This window comes from Panicum virgatum, chromosome 9K, assembly GCF_016808335.1.
Source record: "Panicum virgatum strain AP13 chromosome 9K, P.virgatum_v5, whole genome shotgun sequence".
Taxonomy (NCBI): domain Eukaryota; kingdom Viridiplantae; phylum Streptophyta; class Magnoliopsida; order Poales; family Poaceae; genus Panicum; species Panicum virgatum.
In genome coordinates, this window is record NC_053144.1 from 22,988,556 (window position 1) to 23,006,765 (window position 18,210).

An 18,210-nucleotide genomic window follows, 5' to 3' on the forward strand; every position below is an offset into this window, starting at 1 on the left:
GGACTTGGCCAGGCCGGCTGGATACAGCATCGACATGATTGGATGCCTGAGTAAGATTGGGGCCTTGGCTAGCTAGATGCAAAACTCGCCCCCGGGCCAAGCTCGCGGGAAACGGAGAAATCGGCCGTTTCCGCGGGGCCTAGCTGGCGTGGAGCGAGCAACCACGCGTCCACGCCTGAGCGTTTGCGCAGTGACAACAAAAAGTACACGAGAGCAGGTGGTAGTCAGGTAATCAATCAATTGCTCGGTTCGGCCTGGCTGTGCAGAAGCGAAAACCAAACAAAAGCTCTTGGCCATAATGTGCTTTTTTCCTCGGATTCATTGGAACCCTGCTCGCAAAAATGATTCCTGTAAAGCAAACTAACAGCGGGGAAAGAAATCTAAGACAGAATGAAAGACTAACAAGAGGGAGAAAAGGGCGAAGAGCTACATTGACGTAGGAGAATGGGTGATAGTGAGGTGAGGACTGCTTCATCCTAGAAGCTTTTAATAGCATACTTACCGTAGTAAAGGAGAAGTTTTGCAGGAGCCTAGGCAGCCAAAGCCTGCATCGGTAGAACGAGCCAGAGGTCGCGTCGAGAAGGGAACCCCCTAGCTACTCGCGTCGAGCTGGCTTAGAGCCGAGGAACCAAGCTGCGGCGTGCGGTGTGAGTCATCAGTGTGGTCGGGGATCGACAAATCTCACCGAAAAGGACGGCCGGTGGTGGCAGTTTGGATTTTGCAAAGGGCCGGCGGCCCAGCGCGTAGCCATGATCGGCCGGCCGTTTGTGCCTTTTTTTTTCCCTGGCGAGCAATGATCGACGGCCACATTGCCATGCTTTGGTTGCAATCGTTTCATTGGTCTTTGAGAGGACGAATGGATTTGATACTTGACTGCGTAATTAATTGAGAAAAGTTTGATTTATCCTTCAACTATTGCAGAAGTCCAATTTTGAATCTTCAACTACAAAATTGAACAAATTTAGCCTTAAGGTGATTTCAAAGGTGATTTTGTATTTTAAAAAAATAAAAAAATTTCTAATTAGATCTAAAATATCAAAACTATTTCATTTTAAATTGGAAAATATATGAATCTAGTTCAAAAAAATTTCTAAAATGTAATCTACCTATTGACACAATACTTGCCCTCGAAACCACCTAAGGGGCTAAATTTTCCCGGTTTCAACAGTTGGATGGTCTCTATTATCCGGTTTTATAGTTGAATGTTGAAAATCGAACTTTTGTGATAGTTGAAAGGTATAAACTGCGACTGCATTGAGCAGCTTGCATTTTTAGTTAAAAAACATGGGTTGTGCAACGGTTGCTTCCTCTTAAGCACGCAGTTGGCCAGGGGAATTTGACCTGCGGAGCTGTGTCGTCTGAGTGTGTGACCTATTCAATCACCTGCCTGTTCCGTGCCGTGCCGGGCGGGCCCGCGGGCGGTGCCAGCCAACGATGCCAGCTGCGAAGTGTGATCTGAATAAATGTACCCAAATCAGGTGGGTCGCTCAAATCGGACTCAGAGCCCAAAAGGTTTTCACACAATAGGGCCTCTCGTGCGGCCCGCTTCCCGAGCCCAGGCCCAACTACCACCTCGCTTCGCTCTCTTCCCCCCTATAAGGCACGAGCCAGGGCAAACCCTAGCCGACCCCTTCTCCTCGCGCCGCCGCCGCCATGTCGAAGCGCGGTACGCAGCTCCGCCCACCTCCATCCGCCCTCCCGCCGATCCGGTCCCTTACTCCGTCGCTCCTCTCTCGTCTTTGCTAACTCAGCTGCCTTCTGTGTCGGAATGGAACGCGGGCAGGGAGGGGAGGTTCCGCGGGGAACAAGTTCCGCATGTCGCTGGGTCTGCCCGTGGCGGCGACGGTGAACTGCGCCGACAACACGGGCGCCAAGAACCTCTACATCATCTCCGTCAAGGGCATCAAGGGCAGGCTCAACCGCCTGCCGTCCGCCTGCGTCGGCGACATGGTCATGGCCACCGTCAAGAAGGGGAAGCCCGACCTCAGGAAGAAGGTCATGCCCGCCGTCATCGTCCGCCAGCGCAAGCCGTGGCGCCGCAAGGACGGAGTCTACATGTACTTCGAAGGTAACCAATGATGCCTCCTGGTCCCACTATACCGCTCGATCTCGATGTGCCCAACCGGATCCGTAGCGGGGTCTGTTTAGATGCTTTGTTTCTAATTTGTAGTGTGCGTCTCTGGCGTTCTGTTGCTTGTAGTGTATTTCGCTGACTGACCTTTCTGTAGTAGGCACCTCATCGATTTAGCTGCCCTCTGCATGGAACAAGCACCTCAATATTTTTTCCATTCTTTTCTCTGTGGGCTTTTAGTAGTATGTAATGACATTTTGTGACGGAAGGACTGCGAGGTTCTTCAGCTTTACATGGAGCAAATTTGCTGTGTTTGCATATTCCTAAGCAAACGTCATAAAAGAAGCTTCTTGGTGTTGAGGCTTTCTTCTTTGTAAGAATTTCTCCACCTGGAAGTGGTCTCATATTCCATTGCCCTAGGTAGCGGCGTTGCTGCCTTGAAACTTTGGGACTGCCATGAGACATATATTTCTTATATACCACTATATCGTGTCTCTTTCAGTAGGTATCTGCATTGTTAATTTGTTGCAGAATTTCGTTCCTGAGTACTGCTGTTATTTGTGCATTTAGGAGATTTTGGTTACCTTGTTAATCCACTGCCTGTCTGATTCTGTATATGTCTAAACATTTTTTTCTTGTGAATGTGGTTTGCTTGCTCTGATCTTGGCTTGTATCAACCACATCGTTGCTCCTTTTGTTCCCTTTTCCTGTTGGCTTTTAGTATATGGATTGAACAGCACTTGATGACGGAAGGACTGCTAGGTTCTTCAGCTTTTTATGGAGCAAACTTTCTATGTTTGCATATTCCTAAGCAAACGTCATAAATGAAGCTTCTTGGTGTTGAGGCTTTCTTCTTCGTAAGAATTTCTCCACCTGGGAGTGGTCTCATATTCCATTGCCTTGGGTAGCGGCGTTGCCGCCATGAAACTTTGGGACTGGCCATGAGACATATAGTTCTTATATACCACTATATGATGTCTCTCAGTGGCTATCTACATTATTAGTTTGTTGCAAAATGTCATTCCTGAGATATCATTGTTATTTGTGCATTAGGACATTTTGATTAGCTTATTTGCTAATCTGCAGTTTGCTTAATTTTGTATGGTTGATTGTTTTCCTTTGTGAATGTGATTTGCTTGATCTAGGTTAGAAGCAAGCATTTCATTGCTTCTTTTGTTCTTTTGCTTTTAGTAGTATGGATTGAACAACGCTCAATGACGGAAGGACTGCGAGGTTCTTCAGCTTTTTATGGAGCAAACTTTCCATGTTTGCATATTCCTAAGCAAACGTCATAAAAGAAGCTTCTTGGTGTCGAGGCTTTCTTCTTCGTAAGAATTGCTCCACCTGGAAGTGGTCTCATATTCCATCGCCTTGGGTAGCGGCATTGCTGCCATGAAACTTTGGGACTGGCCATGAGACAGATATTCCTTATATTTGTATGATGTCTACATTGGGTATCTACATTGTTAGTTTGTTGCAAAATGTCATTTCTGAGAAATCATTGTTATATGTGCATTTAGGACATTTTAATTAGTTTAGTGCTCTTCTGCAGTTTGCTTAATTGTGTATGTTTGAATGTTTTCCCTTGTGAATGCAATTTGCTTGATCTACAGGTTAGAAGCAAGCATTTCATAACTTGTTTTGTTTTTTTTTTCCTTTTGGCTTTTAGTTGTATGGTTTGAACACTCAGTGACGGAAGGGCTGCGAGGTTCTTTAGCTTTATATGGAGCAAACTTTCCATGTTTGCATATTCCTAAGCAAACGTCATAAATGAAGCTTCTTGGTGTTGAGACTTTCTTCTTTGTAAGAATTTCTCCACCTGGGAGTGGTCTCATATTCCATCGCCTTGGGTAGCGGTGTTGCTGCCATGAAACTTTGGGACTGGCCATGAGACAGATATTCCTTATTCATTGTCTGATGTCTCCTTCGACCTTCAGTGTAGGGCTAGATTATTTGTTTGATACAAAATGCCAAATATCACTATTATGTAGGATATTTTGAATAGCTTCTTGTTTGATCTTTACCGATTCATGCATGAATTAGATTCCTGCAACGTCTCCCAGAAGTTTCAGGTCATTATTTACAAATCATGTTGCTGTTAATTCCATATTGTGGTATTTGACTCCAGAACTGAGCACCTTTAAATTTCTTTTGCAGATAATGCTGGGGTTATTGTGAACCCAAAAGGCGAGATGAAAGGTAGTGTGGCGTGCTATTCGATGCAATCTCTTAATCTTGGTTTCCCGGTACACAATTGCTCAACACATGGTTTTTCCTTTTGCAGGATCTGCTATTACTGGACCCATTGGCAAGGAGTGTGCTGACCTTTGGCCTAGGATTGCTAGCGCAGCAAATGCCATTGTCTGAAATCAGGATTTGGGGAAATTTAGAGTTTTGTGTGCTCCTTATTTAGGTCTTATCTGATGCAGTTTTTGTACCCGAACATCTATGGTAATGTACTTGCGAGTTATGTTTCTGAAAATGTTATATGATAATTGAACTCAAGTGGAAAGCATAATCAACGGAGAATTGTGAACCTAGTCATTTTGCATTGGGCTGGCTGGTGCTGACTTGTTTTCCTGTCTGCCTTGGGCTCGGGACTCCATTTGTGCTTTCATGACTCGAGCTTTCTCCGTTTGTTCAGTAATGTTTCTGGTGATGATTTCTTACAATGGAAACTTACAGATTGATGGATCTGGACATGAAAACCATATGTGATCCCATAAACTTTCGTTCTATTTAAAGGTACATGCATTATTTTTCTTCAAAGCTTCGAATTGCCCTGGTTCTTCTGCATGATGCAACTATGGGCTATTCGCAACAGGGTGAAATAAGATTGACAATACAGAAACAAGACTACTTGGTAGATCTATATTGCAAACTCAAGCTGCGCACTGCACTTCATAACCTATACAGTATAAATTATTCCATGGGACCAAATGACAAAAATACTGTTGAAATCTGCACAAAATTTGGAAACAGAAACGGGAAACGTTAGCCATGTCTCGCTTGCACTACATCCAGGACTCGACCGTGTGGTTGTACTTGTAGGAATTCATCCCGCTGAGGTGCGCCTGCAGGGCGTCGGTGTCGAGCATGTCTTCCTCCTTCAACCCTGCCTGAAAACAAGCAGTCCGATCGTGTTCAATGCCTGTCGTTCAGAATTTCATCGCGTTCCTGATTTGGTTTCGTGATCACTTACAATCTGATCATACTCGTCGTGGTTCTGCAGCGCCCTTGACGGCTCGCCGTAGTCGTCGTTCTTGGCGAACCTGCCGCGCACGCGAGGCCTGCTGTCCGCCAGGGTCTTCCTGCAGGCGTACTGCCATTGTTGCGGCGCGAGCAAGAACACAATGCCGTCAGTAACATGCATTGTCCGAGGTGAATATCCATGGCACGGCGCTTGGCGTCACCTTGATCTTCTTGCTGAAGTTGCGCTCGTTCCGCTTCTTGATGTACCTGTGGATCTTCTCCCGTCTCTCCTCCACGCTGATTTTCGCGGTCTTGAAGCTCGCGTCCTCCAGGCTCGACGCCTCCGTCGCCGCCGGCAGCCGCCCCGGGCTCATGCCGCCGCCCATCTGCATTTCCCCGGCGTTGCCGCCGAACGCCATCTGCGCCGCCGCGGCGGCGGCGGCGGCGGAGTCCGCGTCGGGGCTGTGCGTGGCGGCCAGCGCGGCGCTCGCGCTCTCCATCATCCGCTGGTACTCGCCGATCTCCTCCATCCCCATCATGGACATCACCATGCCGGTGCAGCCGGCGGCCCCGAAGAAGCCGCCCTGCGCCGCCGCGTCCTTGCCGAAGAAGCACCCCTGCGCCGCGGATTCCATGACGCCGGCGGGAAGCAGCGCGCCGGGCTGCGGCGGCGGCGGCGGCTGCTGCTGCTGGCACAGGGCCTCTTCCAGGCCCACATACCCTCCGCCGGCCATCGCCGCCGCAAAGCACTCGTCGCCGTATCCGGAGGAGGTGAGGTGCATGAGCTCCGACGCCGTGCTGCTCATCTGCGTCTGCAGAGCCGCCGGTTGTTCCGCCGCGGAGGCCATTGATGGGAGCGCCACCGGAACCTGGCCGAACTGCTGCTCCGGCTGGGGCGGCTCGTCCCCGGCCACCGCTGCCGCGAACTGGTAATCGATGGGCAGGAGGAGTTCGGTGTCCGGAACTGGCGGATCGTCCTCCTCGAGGAGCGCCGATAGGGTGGAGTCCAGGGACGGCATGGGGGAGAAGGCCGAGGCGGCGGCGGCCGTGGCGCCCGACGACACGTTGTCGCCGTGGCTGCAGGGCGCGGGAGGCGTCGTTACGGACGACGACGAGGCGTCCTCGGAGGACGCCGTGAACATGTCCGAGGCCGCCGCGAAGAGGTCCCCGCCGCTGCCATCGTCGCAGAAGTCCAGGATGTGCGCCGCAATGGGGCTCGAGATGTCATCCTGCGAGAATTCAGAGGTCAACCAAGAACTTGTCAGCAACATCCATTTCAGGCCAAGCTTCCTTTTTTTTATCATCAAATAGAACAACTGTGTATTGCAAACCTGTTGTGTACAAATACTAATCGTCATGTAAATGCTAAATTGAGAATTTTTTCAAGAACACACACAAGATTTGAACGATTAGAGATTGAAATCGCAAACTGCTAACGACTCTGTGTTACGTTGTGAAAATATTTCTGTGATTCTTTTATAGTCTTTTCTTTCCAGGGAATCAAATGCCGCACAGTTGTATGGGCAACAGTAATGTTCTATTTGCCATCTCTCTGGGGATGGCAAGAACAATATGAGGGTACGTATGCTGGAGAATGTTACTATTAGGATTAGGGAATTTAAGCAAAAGAAATGTCCCAATAATCAAAATTCCCGGCGAAATGGATATAAAGTTCATCCAGACCAACAAGCTAAAACAATCAAGTCGGGGCATCTATTCTCTTGGTACCGCAGGGGGGGGGGGGTCCAAAAGCTGAAAGAGATTTCTTCCTGATCTTGCGTCTTTTTTGCTTTTCTTGGATAGGCACCAAACAATTATTGCACCACATGCCCATTGGTCTTGCAAGATCAAAGCCTGCATGGCCATTGCCGATCCAATGGATTCCTGATCAAGAACAAGCATGGGCGCGACAAGGGGGGTGGAGGGGCATGCATGCATCAAACCATGCATCGACCGGAAAAGCTTTGAAGAAGGCCTGAAAACACCCTTTCCCAGAGGCTCTGAAACTCTCAAACAATGGCAGGAAACACATTGAATGGAGCCTAATGTTAGTCCAGGAGATTTACGGCGAAGGGATGGTCGTCGTCAAGCATGGTGGGATCTCCGACTCCAGAACCGCTAGGGCGAATAATTTCTCTTCTCCCTTTCGCTGTTGTTGAAGAGAGAGGATTGAAGACTAGAAAGGATATGAAAACTCGTAGATCATGCAAATGGCAACAGCTTCTATTTATAATGCTGAGAAGACGAACAAACAGAAAGTTTACAGGCTATTTATAGCCCATAAGAGACGGCAAGAACTTTGGATTCAACAAGCAAACAGTACTACTTGCTTATTTAGGAGAAGGGTTTACAGATATGTCATATTATTGTCAAAATCTTAATTTACCTGATCTTTCAGCAAAAACATCGACGGCAAATTAACTATTTTTGTGCATGCTATGTGTTGTAATATAGCTCGAGCAACTACTTAACCACCTCTTTGCCTACCCAAGATTAGTTTTCCTTACTCCTAGCTCGGTTTTGACCGAGACATCGTTTTATTTTCTTTTACCCTTTGTAGGTAGAAAGTGGCAATTTTTTTATTACTCATGTTCATTGACAATGGAAAAGGATGCTTAATTAAGCTGTGCATCACCATGGCTCGAACTAGCAGCTCAGGGCAATGATTAGCACCAAACTGAAAGTTCTCGTGGCCAGTGATATTTAGTTACCAACCAATGATAACTTTCAAATATATATATATATATAACTTTCTATTAAGTAACATAAAACTCTTTATATTCATGTATAATTTTGCAAAGTATATTTTTCCATATTTTCAGATAAATTCCTTGTTATATATGTATGGTATAGTAATCCAGAAAATATCAGTGGAAATGTTGTGTACAAAGACCTAGCTAGAGAAGAAAAGTGGAAAGACATTCTCGCTTTAGCGTGAGCATCAGCAACCCTTCGGTTGGTGACATATCAAGCCAAGCCATCAATTTTGGCAGATGCTTCTGAAGAACTAGATGCCAGACGTCACAAAAAGTAGTAAAGCGTATACACGATGAGTACACGATTATGCAACAAATCGTAAGTGACTCTATCTCATGATTTCTTCATGTAATAGTGTAACATGATGATTCTCTAATAGGTCTCAAAGTTTCGACAAATAACCTAATCATTCAATTAGTATGCACATGACATGAATGTTGATGGTTGTAAAGATAGTATAGAACTACAAAGAAGGTGCATGCATACAATTGCAAAATTTGCATGCGATCTTCTAGAACAAGGCGCAACATCGATAATATCACATATGATAGAGATGCCTGAAGAAAGAACTCCTAAAGAAAGACCTTATTCTTGCTCCTGAACTAAGTGAGATGAGAACTTCATATATAGTTCTTGTTAATTAGTTTAAACAAAAGCATTAAACATTTGGATAAGAACATGATATTCACCTTAATAAGTTACAAAAGATGCACTAATTTATGAGTAAAAATGCATCAAAATTTCAATAAAAAAATTCAATTGATAACACATGCTGACATTAGAACTAGGAAAGATGGACAAATCTAAAGAAGATGTTGGAGCAAATTACACTGCATATCTCATTTGACAACGTCATGATGCGGTTCATCACAAACATCATCTTCACCTATGAAGAGCGATTACTAAATCTTCCTAACGATGATGTAAGTAAGCTAGAGAAAAGGTAGAAGGTGTAGGAATTGAGGAACAAGGTCGTTTTTGAGACATGTGTCTACTATATGAGAGCACAACCAACTATATATAGAGTTTAGGTAGATGCCTTAGGTACGGTGGAGGTACCATTTGATACCATTGCTCCTAGGTTGCATCTCCAACATGGCTAAAATTTACGTCAACTAGATAATCTAGTCGAGTCAATTAATACGAATTTTTTAATACTCACTAGCAATTTTCAAGTTGTATTCTAGTCTGAACATGTGTATACGTATTGTTTTGACAATGGGGCGTGCTAATGATTTAATAGGTTTATTTCATAAGTGAGTTATAAATGTTATATTTGGATCATTCCGTTGTATATGTTTTACTTTATTAATGCATTACACTGAATATGAGATATTTTCATTTGTTATTTTCTAGTAATTGGTAAGTTCTCATTTGATCCCAAGTATATATATATTTACTCGGCTACAAGAGAAATAAAATTAATAATTAAGTTTAACCATATGTCCACTTCATTAAGCCAAATTCAAATTTTATTTTGCAGAAAAGCATACCTGATTATCTGAATAACATTATATAGTTTAAAAAGGGGACTTAAATTTCAATGTTTTAGATTTGTGCTATGGGGTGCTGAGTATATGAGGTAAAAAATTAAGCATTGAGGATATAGAGAATCAAATAAACAACACAATTTCATCATGAAATATTATTATAAGTAACGAGGTCATTTCTTACTACAAGTAATGTGCCTGAAATTTTATATACGAACACTTACTTTGAGACCGAGGGAACATGGCTACTACCTAGCTAAGGGTACGTACACAAAATCCCAGTCGCCGCTCCTAGATGGGGAATAGTCGTAATGGAGGTATCTCATTTCCTTCTGATGAAAAGATAGTAGCATTAGCATGATTCATGCACATCTCTCGGTCCTTTATACATCTGCATGTAAAGTCCTCGCCATCGACGCGCACACGCGTCGCCGAATCTCACCCGCAGGGGCGTAGCTAGGGGGGGCTGGCCCCCATATGGTTCCCAATTTTGCATTATAAATTTAAAATTTTATTAAATTTTTATATAAATTAATATGATTGGCCCCCCTAATAATAAAAAAATAAATTCTTGGCTCCGCCCCTGCTCACCCGGTCCCTTTTCTCAAGATATTTGGAGCAGAGACGCCCCCATCTCGCTCAAGATATCTGGAGCCAATAGCAGAGGCCGTCGATCTCTCTGCGGCCTCGGCAGCTAAACGGTCGGATCAGCGCTGACGAGCCGTCGACCTCTCTAGTTGAATATATTTTGTTAGCATAATGTTTCAAAGTTAGAAAATTAAGTTCTAACTTAATTATTCAAATCTTTATATTCGAACATTAAGTTCAATTTTAACCGTTCAACTATATTCTTTAGAAAATTATTAGGCATGCACACTTTGCGCTTGATCAAACTCGCTCATCACCCAAGCTTTTTATAGCCGTCACAGATCCAACAGCGCGCTTTGAATTGTGTGTAGACAGCTAGAAGTATTTACGAAATGAAATCTCGGCCGCTGCTCCCAGACGGGGAATAGTCCAGCTGATGAGAAGATAGCAGCATTCGCATTATTCATCGTCCGATAGGAAAAGATAGAAGCATTAGCGTTATTCATGCGCATCTCTCGGTCCGCCGTCGACGCGTCGCCGAATCTCACCGTCTCTTGCTCGAAGATATTTGGAGCCGACCGCGGACGAGCGGAGGGCGGAGGCGTCGATCCCTCCGCGGTCCGCGCCCTCGGGGGCTGTGGGCGGTCGGATCGGCGCCTACGACCCGACGCCCGCACTGTTCGACACCTCGGCGCCTGTACGTGACTCCCGATTCGTACGCGATCGATGATGCCCGGCACGAACCCCCAGGCCAGTTGGCCAGGTGATCTCCGATCCGGCGCCCGTCGACGTCGAGCGGTCTCTGGGGGCCGGGCTGGCTGACACGGGCGGCCAACCAGCGCGCGACATGCCCCCGCGCGAATGGAACCCGGTCGGGCGGGGTCGGCCTCCACCGCCGTCGCGTCGGGGGTGGGGTGCGGTGCAGTGCAGTGCAGTTAAAGGCTGGATGGGCAAAAAGCTCGTACGGCGGCGGGGTACGTACGCGCGCTTTACGCGTTCGCTCCCACTCCACTGGCCGGCCGGTGGAGGCGGCGAGGTCGACCGGAGGCGGCGGAGACGGACAGAGATCTTCAGCCCGACGAGAGATGCAGACATCCGATGCGATTCCTCGTCTCCATCGCCTTGGATTGGATTGGAGATCGACTCCGGGAGATTTCATTGCTAGACCGGATCGGAGCGTTTCGTGCGGGCACGTACGAAAACGGCAAGGATTTGGATCGACCGGATTTATCTTGCTTTCTTAGAAGCAATTCGATCTGTCTCGAAGATTATTTCTGAAAATCTAAAAATAAACTTTATGAACAGTAAAGTGATTCACGGCATGCATGCACAGCATGATATTAATTAGCGCAGCACATGCAAGTAACCTTTTGTTTTCAAAAACACATAAAAAGGAAAAGGAAAAATGTTACTCCGACAACGGAGAAGTACGCGCACCAAACGGAACCAATGCGTGCCTTCCGGCCTCGTCTCTTCCGATCCTCGCCATTGTAAATCGTACGGAGTATGTATATGTAATGCACCCCGGATCGCATCAACTAGCTCGGAGTGGCATGCCTAGCTAGCTAACTAACTCCGGGCAGGAATATGTCTCCCCACTACTAGAAAACATGTCAAAGATCCAGGCCAAAGGAACCACTTTTGCTTGAACCGGTACTATTGTGAGACATCAGTACCGGCTACAACAATAACCGATACTTTTGGTTTGCGCCGAGCGCTGACAAGGTGCGCCACGGCACAAACCGGTGCCAATGCACTGACAAAGGCATCGGTTAAATCCATCAGCCGGTACCAAATTGGCCATACATCAATAGCACCGGGTGGTGGCACGACCCGGTGCTTATGGAGCAGACATTAATACTGGTGGAAGAAACCAACCGGTACCAATGCCTCTCGCGTCTGGATATTTGTAAGTGCTGGCCGCGTCCTCTCTCTCGTCTCTCCACCTGGCTCCTCTTTCTCTCTCTCCGCTCTCTTCTTCCTCACGGCCGCACCTCCTTATTCCTCCTTCCTCCCTCCCTCCCTCCATCTCTCCCTCACCCGGGCGAGTGCCGCGCCGCCGCCTCAGCTCTCCCCGTGCGCCGCGCCACCGCGTGCGGGCGGGCGAGCTCCGCGCGTGCGGGCGTGCGCCGCCGCCTCGGCTCTCCGGCCTGAGGTCCTCCCCTGCTCGAGCGACAGGCGGCCCGACTTCTCCCTCGCAGGGCGTGGCGGCCCGGCTCGAGCTCCGCCGCGGCGGCGGATCTCCGGCCGGCCTCCTCCGCGCGGGGCCACAACGGCGGCCGCCGGATCTGTGCAGGGCCTACGGCGGCGGCGGTGGGCGCGCGCGGTGAGGGGCCTCCAACGCCAGCCAGCGGAGCTCGCATGGGCGGCCTCAAGCTCCGCGGCGGAGTCCATGGCACGCGGCGGCCTCGAGCTTCACGGTCGGGTGCTCGCCCTCCTCCCTCCATGGCAGACCTCAAGCTCGGCGGTGGCCCTGCAGGCGAGCAACTCCCAGCTGGCGAGGGTCGTCTCCGCGGCGGCGAGTGGCTCCACCCAGCCGTTGGTGATTTTTTTCTTTTTTTCTTACTTTTCTGAAATAGAGATGGTTGTTTATTGTATCTATCATGTGATCGATTCTTTGAATGATAAATCTATATATGAATTTTGTATATGTCGATCCAATATTTTGTGGTTGATTCTTGAATGATTGGTGGAAGGTGGGAAGAGAACGGAAGAGGATACGAGGGAACGGGAGAGGATGCGATGGAACGGGGTGACCGCCTTTGGTACCGATTGTTATTTTCAATCGGTGCCAAAGAATATTTTAGGCACCGGTTGATTTACCCGGTGACGAAGAGGGAAGCCATTGGTCGCGGTTTCGAGACACCGATTCAAAAATCAGTACTTATGCCTTCTTTCAACCGGTGCCTACTTCTGTTTTTCTAGTAGTGCCCGATGCATCACTAGGTCAAATCGCCGGGGCCCAGGACATGTTCAAAGCGTCGACAACCCTTTTCGCTACACTCCGGTCTGCAGGTAACTTGCACGTATAATGCACTCAAGTAGCTAAAGCCAGCCCATTCCTGTCAATTTTGAGATGAAATGTGTGAGAGCCATGTCACGTGCAACAAAGATCTATCAGGCCAGTCTCAATGGGAGTGTCATCAACACAGTTACCTAGACTAGAATTTTAAGAACTGTGCCAGTGAAGTATTATGGTGATGACACTCCTCTCACATTTTATGACACTCATCTCTTCTCTCTCCACATACTATTGGTATATGTTAGCAAATTTAATATCCATGACACTCTTATGACACTCCCACTAAAATTGGCCTCAGAGATACTAGATGAATGTGCGGGTGTGGCCTAGCCGCCTACTTAGGGCACCCAGCTGTGTAGTAGGTTTGGGAGTCATCGACAATGTTACACCCAGTGGCGTCCTACCGCTCGGCCTCTTTGCTGGGCAACCTGTCACCGCCGCCGTCCCCACGCTCTTTAGGCCAGTTTCAGTGGGAGTCTCATCGACACAGTTATCTAGACTGAAATCTTAAGAACTGTGCTAGAGGAGGGTTATCACCATGACACTCCTCTCACATTTCATGACACTCCTCTCTTCTCTCTCCTCATACTATTGGTACATGTTAACAAATTTAATGTCATGACATTTTTATGACTCTCCCATTGAAATTGGCCTCATCTATGGATTGCTCGATCATGATTCATCCAGCAACTCCCAATCCTAATCCCTAAGCAGACTAGTGACGACAGGTCGATTCTGCCATTCCGGCGATCGCTGGCGTATCTAAGAATTTTGAGATACGTGTGTAGTGTGCAGGTTTGGGAGCCATCAAAATGACACTGAAGCACCGTTCTGCATGGAAAATAGAAAGAGGGCGAAATTCATAGGGGCTAGAAAACAAATCTTATATACTCCTACGTCGTAATCTCTAGTTATTTCCTTTTCACAATGTGTTTGAACTACCATCAGTATAAATCCTTTTTTTCCTTTTAAGTGTAGCATTAATGGTGGCAAATGCTACAATACTCCCCTCTATATCTTTGTCGTATCTCTCTACTTCGAGGTTTGTGCGAAACTCTTTAATACTTTTATTTTTGTGCACTCGGGCATTTAAAAATTACGAAAAATAATTTTATTAGGAGTACATGTACACGTTGGTAAAATATGCATCTCGTACAAATTTGTGCGAAATAAGTACTGCCTACGTTCACTTTTACACGACGCTTTAGACAAAAAGATCGAACCGGTTGCAAGTGAAAAAAAAAGAATGATGTCTGAAATAACTTAGACCAATCTCAGTGAAGTGTTGTAAGAGTGTCATGAACATTAAATTTACTAACATGTACTAATAGTATGAAGAGAGAGGAGAGAAATATCATGAAATGTGAGAGGAGTGTTATGACCATGACACTCGCACTACTACAAAATTCTATTTTGCGAGGCACTACAAAATTGACTCGGAGGCGGGCACAATTTTTTATTAACCAAGACGGTTTGTTAAAACCGTCTCGCAAAATGAATTAACTGAGACGGTTGTTTTATTTACTGAGACGGTTAATCAATAACGGAGGCGGACGCGTATAACTCGTCCGCCTCAAAAAACCAAGCCTAGAAGTCCAGCCCACACGAGCCCACTGATACCTCCAATATATAAAAACAACATCAAACCCTAACTCACTCCAATCTCTCCCTCACCCCCGCAGCCTTCCTCTCCCCCCTCCCTCCCTCCCTCTCTCTCGTGCCTTCCTCCCAGGGCGCCCACGCCGGGGGCCCTGCTCGCGGGCTGCGGCGGCCATGGCCACGGCGTGGGCGCGCCCCCTCCGGCGCTCGCGAGGAGGGGCGGCGGCCACGGCCACGGCCAAAGCTCCCACACCAGAAATCGCGAGGAGGGGCCGCGCTCGCCATGGCGGCGGCGCGCGCGGGCTCAGCCCCCTAGGCCGCGCTCGCCACGGCGTGGGGCGGCTGTAGGATCAAGAACACCGACTAGAGGGGGGTGAATAGGGGGTTTAAAATCTAAAGTCAACAACACTAGAGAAATTTAATTAGTAACAAAAAAACCCTATGTCATGCTATTGCTATCTCTAGATGGGTTTGCAACCTAGGATGACAAGATACAAATCAAGCTCTAGTAAAGTAAATTGCTCAAAGTAAAAACAAGAATTAAAGTGAACAAGAGAAGTAACCAAGCTTGACACAAGAATTTATCCCGTGGTGTCGATGACTTGCCGGTCACCCCTAATCCACGTTGAGGTAGATTCCAAGAATCAACCGCTCCTTTATCAAGAACCTCTTGATCTTGAGCCGGCTTGAATCAAGGAACCACTCCACACCTCGATTCCACTAGAATTGCTCTTCACCACTCCGGTGAGGTGAGCACAAGACCTCTCACAACCGAAATCGGGGTTCCTCAACAATCTCCTTGGAGGAGCTCCACGAAATCCTCTTCTCCCAGCCGTCTAGGGAGCGGCAACTCCCAAGAGTAACAAGTCGATGACGCTTGCTTGAAGTTTTCCCTAGTGCCACAAATCTCAAACTCTTGATGCAATGCACTAGGAAGCCCTCACACCCTCAAGAATGCAATCTCTAAGCAAGTGTGTATGAGAGAGGGATGCCTTAGCTCTATGGTGTCAAGAATGCAGTCCAAATGGCCAAGAGAGACACCCAATGGCCGGGCATTGGGTATATATAGACATCCCTTCAAAAACTAGCCGTTACACTCTTTTATGCGAAGTCGCGGACCGTCCGCGGTTCAAAAACCGGACCATCCGCCGTTATAAACCAGTGAGTCAGAGTGCATTTAATGCGTGTCAGAACTAGCCGTTAAACCCCGGCGGACCGTCCGCACCCCAGGGGTGGACCGTCCGCAGTTAAGAGATCTGACTCACCAGAGACAAACAAGCTCTCTGGTACAAATTCGAATTAGCCTGCGGACCGTCCGCGCCCCAAGGGCGGACTGTCCGCAGTTCACTTTTCAGCCCAAACCAGATAAACAACCTCTCTGGTACAAATCTGAGATTAGCCGGCGGACTGTCCGCGCCCCATGGGCGGACTGTCCGCAGTTCAACTTTGAATCCCACCAGAGAGACACCCTCTCTGGTACTTTTTTGAAAATATAGTGGCGGACCGTCCGCCTACCTGGGCCGGACTGTCTGCCAGCCCACCAGAGCCTCTACAAGCTCTCTGGAATGGGCGCGGACTGTCCGCCAGTCGTGTGCGGACTATCCGCAGTTACTCAGTCAGCTCTCAAATTTAGTCTTTTTCAAATCTTTTCAAAACGCCGTTAGCCCTCATGCATGCAACTAGACATTTTGAGCAAAATGGCACTAAGGATCCGTCAAGCACGAGTACATGACCCCTCTTGATAGTACGGCTAACTATCCAATCAAATCCGGTCACTTTTCATCCGCTAAACACCGTGTGACCAGTAAAATGCAAAAGCCCTATTTGATACCTTTGCCTTGAGCCCGAGCTTTGCACATCATCTCCAAAACTCCACATGTTCACAACTAAATCTCTTTCATCCGTGGATCAACCTATACTCATTATCTCAAATGGAATCGTTAATCCACGAACCGTTGTCATTAATTACCAAAACTTGAATTAGGGGCCTAGATGCTTTCAGCGCCCCCCCTCCGGCTGCGGTGGCGGGATCCGGCGGCGGCGAGCGCGCATGACCCTACGACGACGGGATCCGGGCTCGGCGGCGGCGGCATGGCGGGCTCGGCGGGATCCGGACCTGGCGGCGCGGGGCTCTCCCTCTCCCCGAGTGCCGCCGGCTTCCCTCCCCTCCCACTGCCGGATCCGCCGCCGACGCGGCCGGATCCGGCGGCGCGGGGCCTCCTCGGCAGCGGGGCGGATCTGGTGGCCGGGGCGCGACAGCCGGGGCGCGGCGGCGGCGGCGGCTCTAAGCGGGCAGCACAGCAGCGGAGGCCCGTGCGGCGGGCGATTGGGGCACGGGCGGCGCTGCGGTGGGGCCCCCGAGCGGCGCAGGCGAGCAGTCCGGCGGCGCTCCCAAACGCCGCGGCGGCGAGCTGCCCCGTTCAGATGGGCCCGGCGGGCCTGTGATGGGCTCGGCGGGCTCATCATGGGGTTTTCTTTTTTTTAATCTTTTTATTTGATTAACCGAGACGGGCAGAAAACTGTCTCAGTTAATGTTTCATTAACTGTGACGGAAGCTCCGAGGTGTTTTCGCTGCCCGCCTCGGAAAAGGCTTTTTACCCGCCTCAGAAAAGGCTTTGTGTAGTAGTGTCGACTGGCACAGTTCTCAAATTTTCAATCTTGATAACTGTATTGATGACACTCCCACTGCGACTGGCTTCGTAAATTTGGCCGGATAAGGACAAATATATATACACACACGCATCCTCCTCCCTGTAGTGCGGATAACGATAAATTATGCTGTTGTTAGCATCCCCGGAGCTCCCAAACTCTATCGGCCTCCCCGACAGAATCACACGATTAACCAGGGAGAGTAGCCGTCAAGGCGTGTGGCCGTAGGTACATGCAGGTGTTTGCTGTTCACATTCCATGCGATGCGCGAGCATGGAAGCAGAAGCACGCTAGAATATATTTTAGATTGTAGATGCTGGTGGGTGGCGTGGCATCTTCGTGGTTCGCCCCTGCCCTTTCGGTCACGATGAGTGATGATGCTGCCAACCGCGGCGCGACCGTGCCGCTGCATACACACAGGATCCGGTCCGGCGGCGGCGGCGAGAACGACGACGCCGATGAACGATGATGGATGCTGCTGCCGCGGCGATGGGGACGGCCGGTGGCGCCGTTTGAACGGGCCAGCAAGCAGTAAAGACTAAAGAGAGAGAGAGCGAGGATAAGGCCTACTAAGCCCAACAGAAATGTCCAGTCATGCCCGTCGGGTCGTGTGCCGCTCAAAAACGTGGAACCTATATTATATATCTTCCGGAATTTTTTTTCTAATCATTTTTTATTGTTTGAGATTCGTGCAAACAACAACAGCCTGCCTCTGCGCCGCCCCCGCTGCGTGCTGCGCCGCCGCCTTGCCATCGCTCGAGGCGCCGGCGCCGCCGCGCGGTGAAGAAGCTATGTGATGGTCGCCGTTCGACATTTCGAATTCAACATTTAATATTTTGTGC

General features: G+C 48.5%; 2 protein-coding genes across 4 annotated transcripts; one reads left to right on the forward strand and one right to left on the reverse strand.

The window, feature by feature from the left end:
- The first annotated feature begins 1,518 nt into the window (after positions 1-1,518).
- On the forward strand, positions 1,519-4,622 carry LOC120650833 (60S ribosomal protein L23). The gene is made up of 4 exons (XM_039928121.1): positions 1,519-1,666; positions 1,784-2,068; positions 4,229-4,270; positions 4,356-4,622. Exons 1-4 carry the CDS (start codon positions 1,654-1,656, stop codon positions 4,436-4,438), a joined length of 423 nt encoding a protein of 140 aa, XP_039784055.1. The 5' UTR covers positions 1,519-1,653; the 3' UTR covers positions 4,439-4,622.
- A 285-nt stretch (positions 4,623-4,907) lies between these two features.
- On the reverse strand, positions 4,908-8,990 carry LOC120650832. Of its 3 annotated transcripts, none has more exons than XM_039928117.1 (4): positions 8,850-8,990; positions 5,485-6,492; positions 5,274-5,393; positions 4,908-5,190 (listed from the first exon to the last, which is right to left on the reverse strand). In XM_039928117.1, the coding sequence occupies exons 1-4, from the start codon at positions 8,898-8,900 to the stop codon at positions 5,086-5,088; spliced, it is 1,284 nt and encodes a 427-aa protein (XP_039784051.1). In that variant the 5' UTR covers positions 8,901-8,990; the 3' UTR covers positions 4,908-5,085. The 3 variants fall into 3 exon arrangements, with proteins under 3 accessions (XP_039784051.1, XP_039784054.1, XP_039784052.1); XM_039928120.1 differs by lacking the exon at positions 8,850-8,990 and adding an exon at positions 7,330-7,610; XM_039928118.1 differs by lacking the exon at positions 8,850-8,990 and adding an exon at positions 6,595-7,287.
- Positions 8,991-18,210: the final 9,220 nt, after the last annotated feature.

Bases quoted from the DNA above. Each gene is read 5' to 3' on its own strand.
- LOC120650833 (XM_039928121.1), top strand. The intron at 2,069-4,228 runs GTAACCAATGAT...TTTCTTTTGCAG, and splicing joins AGTCTACATGTACTTCGAAG to ATAATGCTGGGGTTATTGTG. The intron at 4,271-4,355 runs GTAGTGTGGCGT...TTCCTTTTGCAG, and splicing joins CCCAAAAGGCGAGATGAAAG to GATCTGCTATTACTGGACCC.
- LOC120650832 (XM_039928117.1), bottom strand. From the start codon at position 8,900: ATGATGTTTGTGATGAACCGCATCATGACGTTGTCAAATGAGATATGC. The intron at 6,493-8,849 runs GTAATTTGCTCC...GAATTCTCGCAG, and splicing joins TGTCAAATGAGATATGCAGT to GATGACATCTCGAGCCCCAT. The intron at 5,191-5,273 runs GTAAGTGATCAC...GCTTGTTTTCAG, and splicing joins ACGACGAGTATGATCAGATT to GCAGGGTTGAAGGAGGAAGA.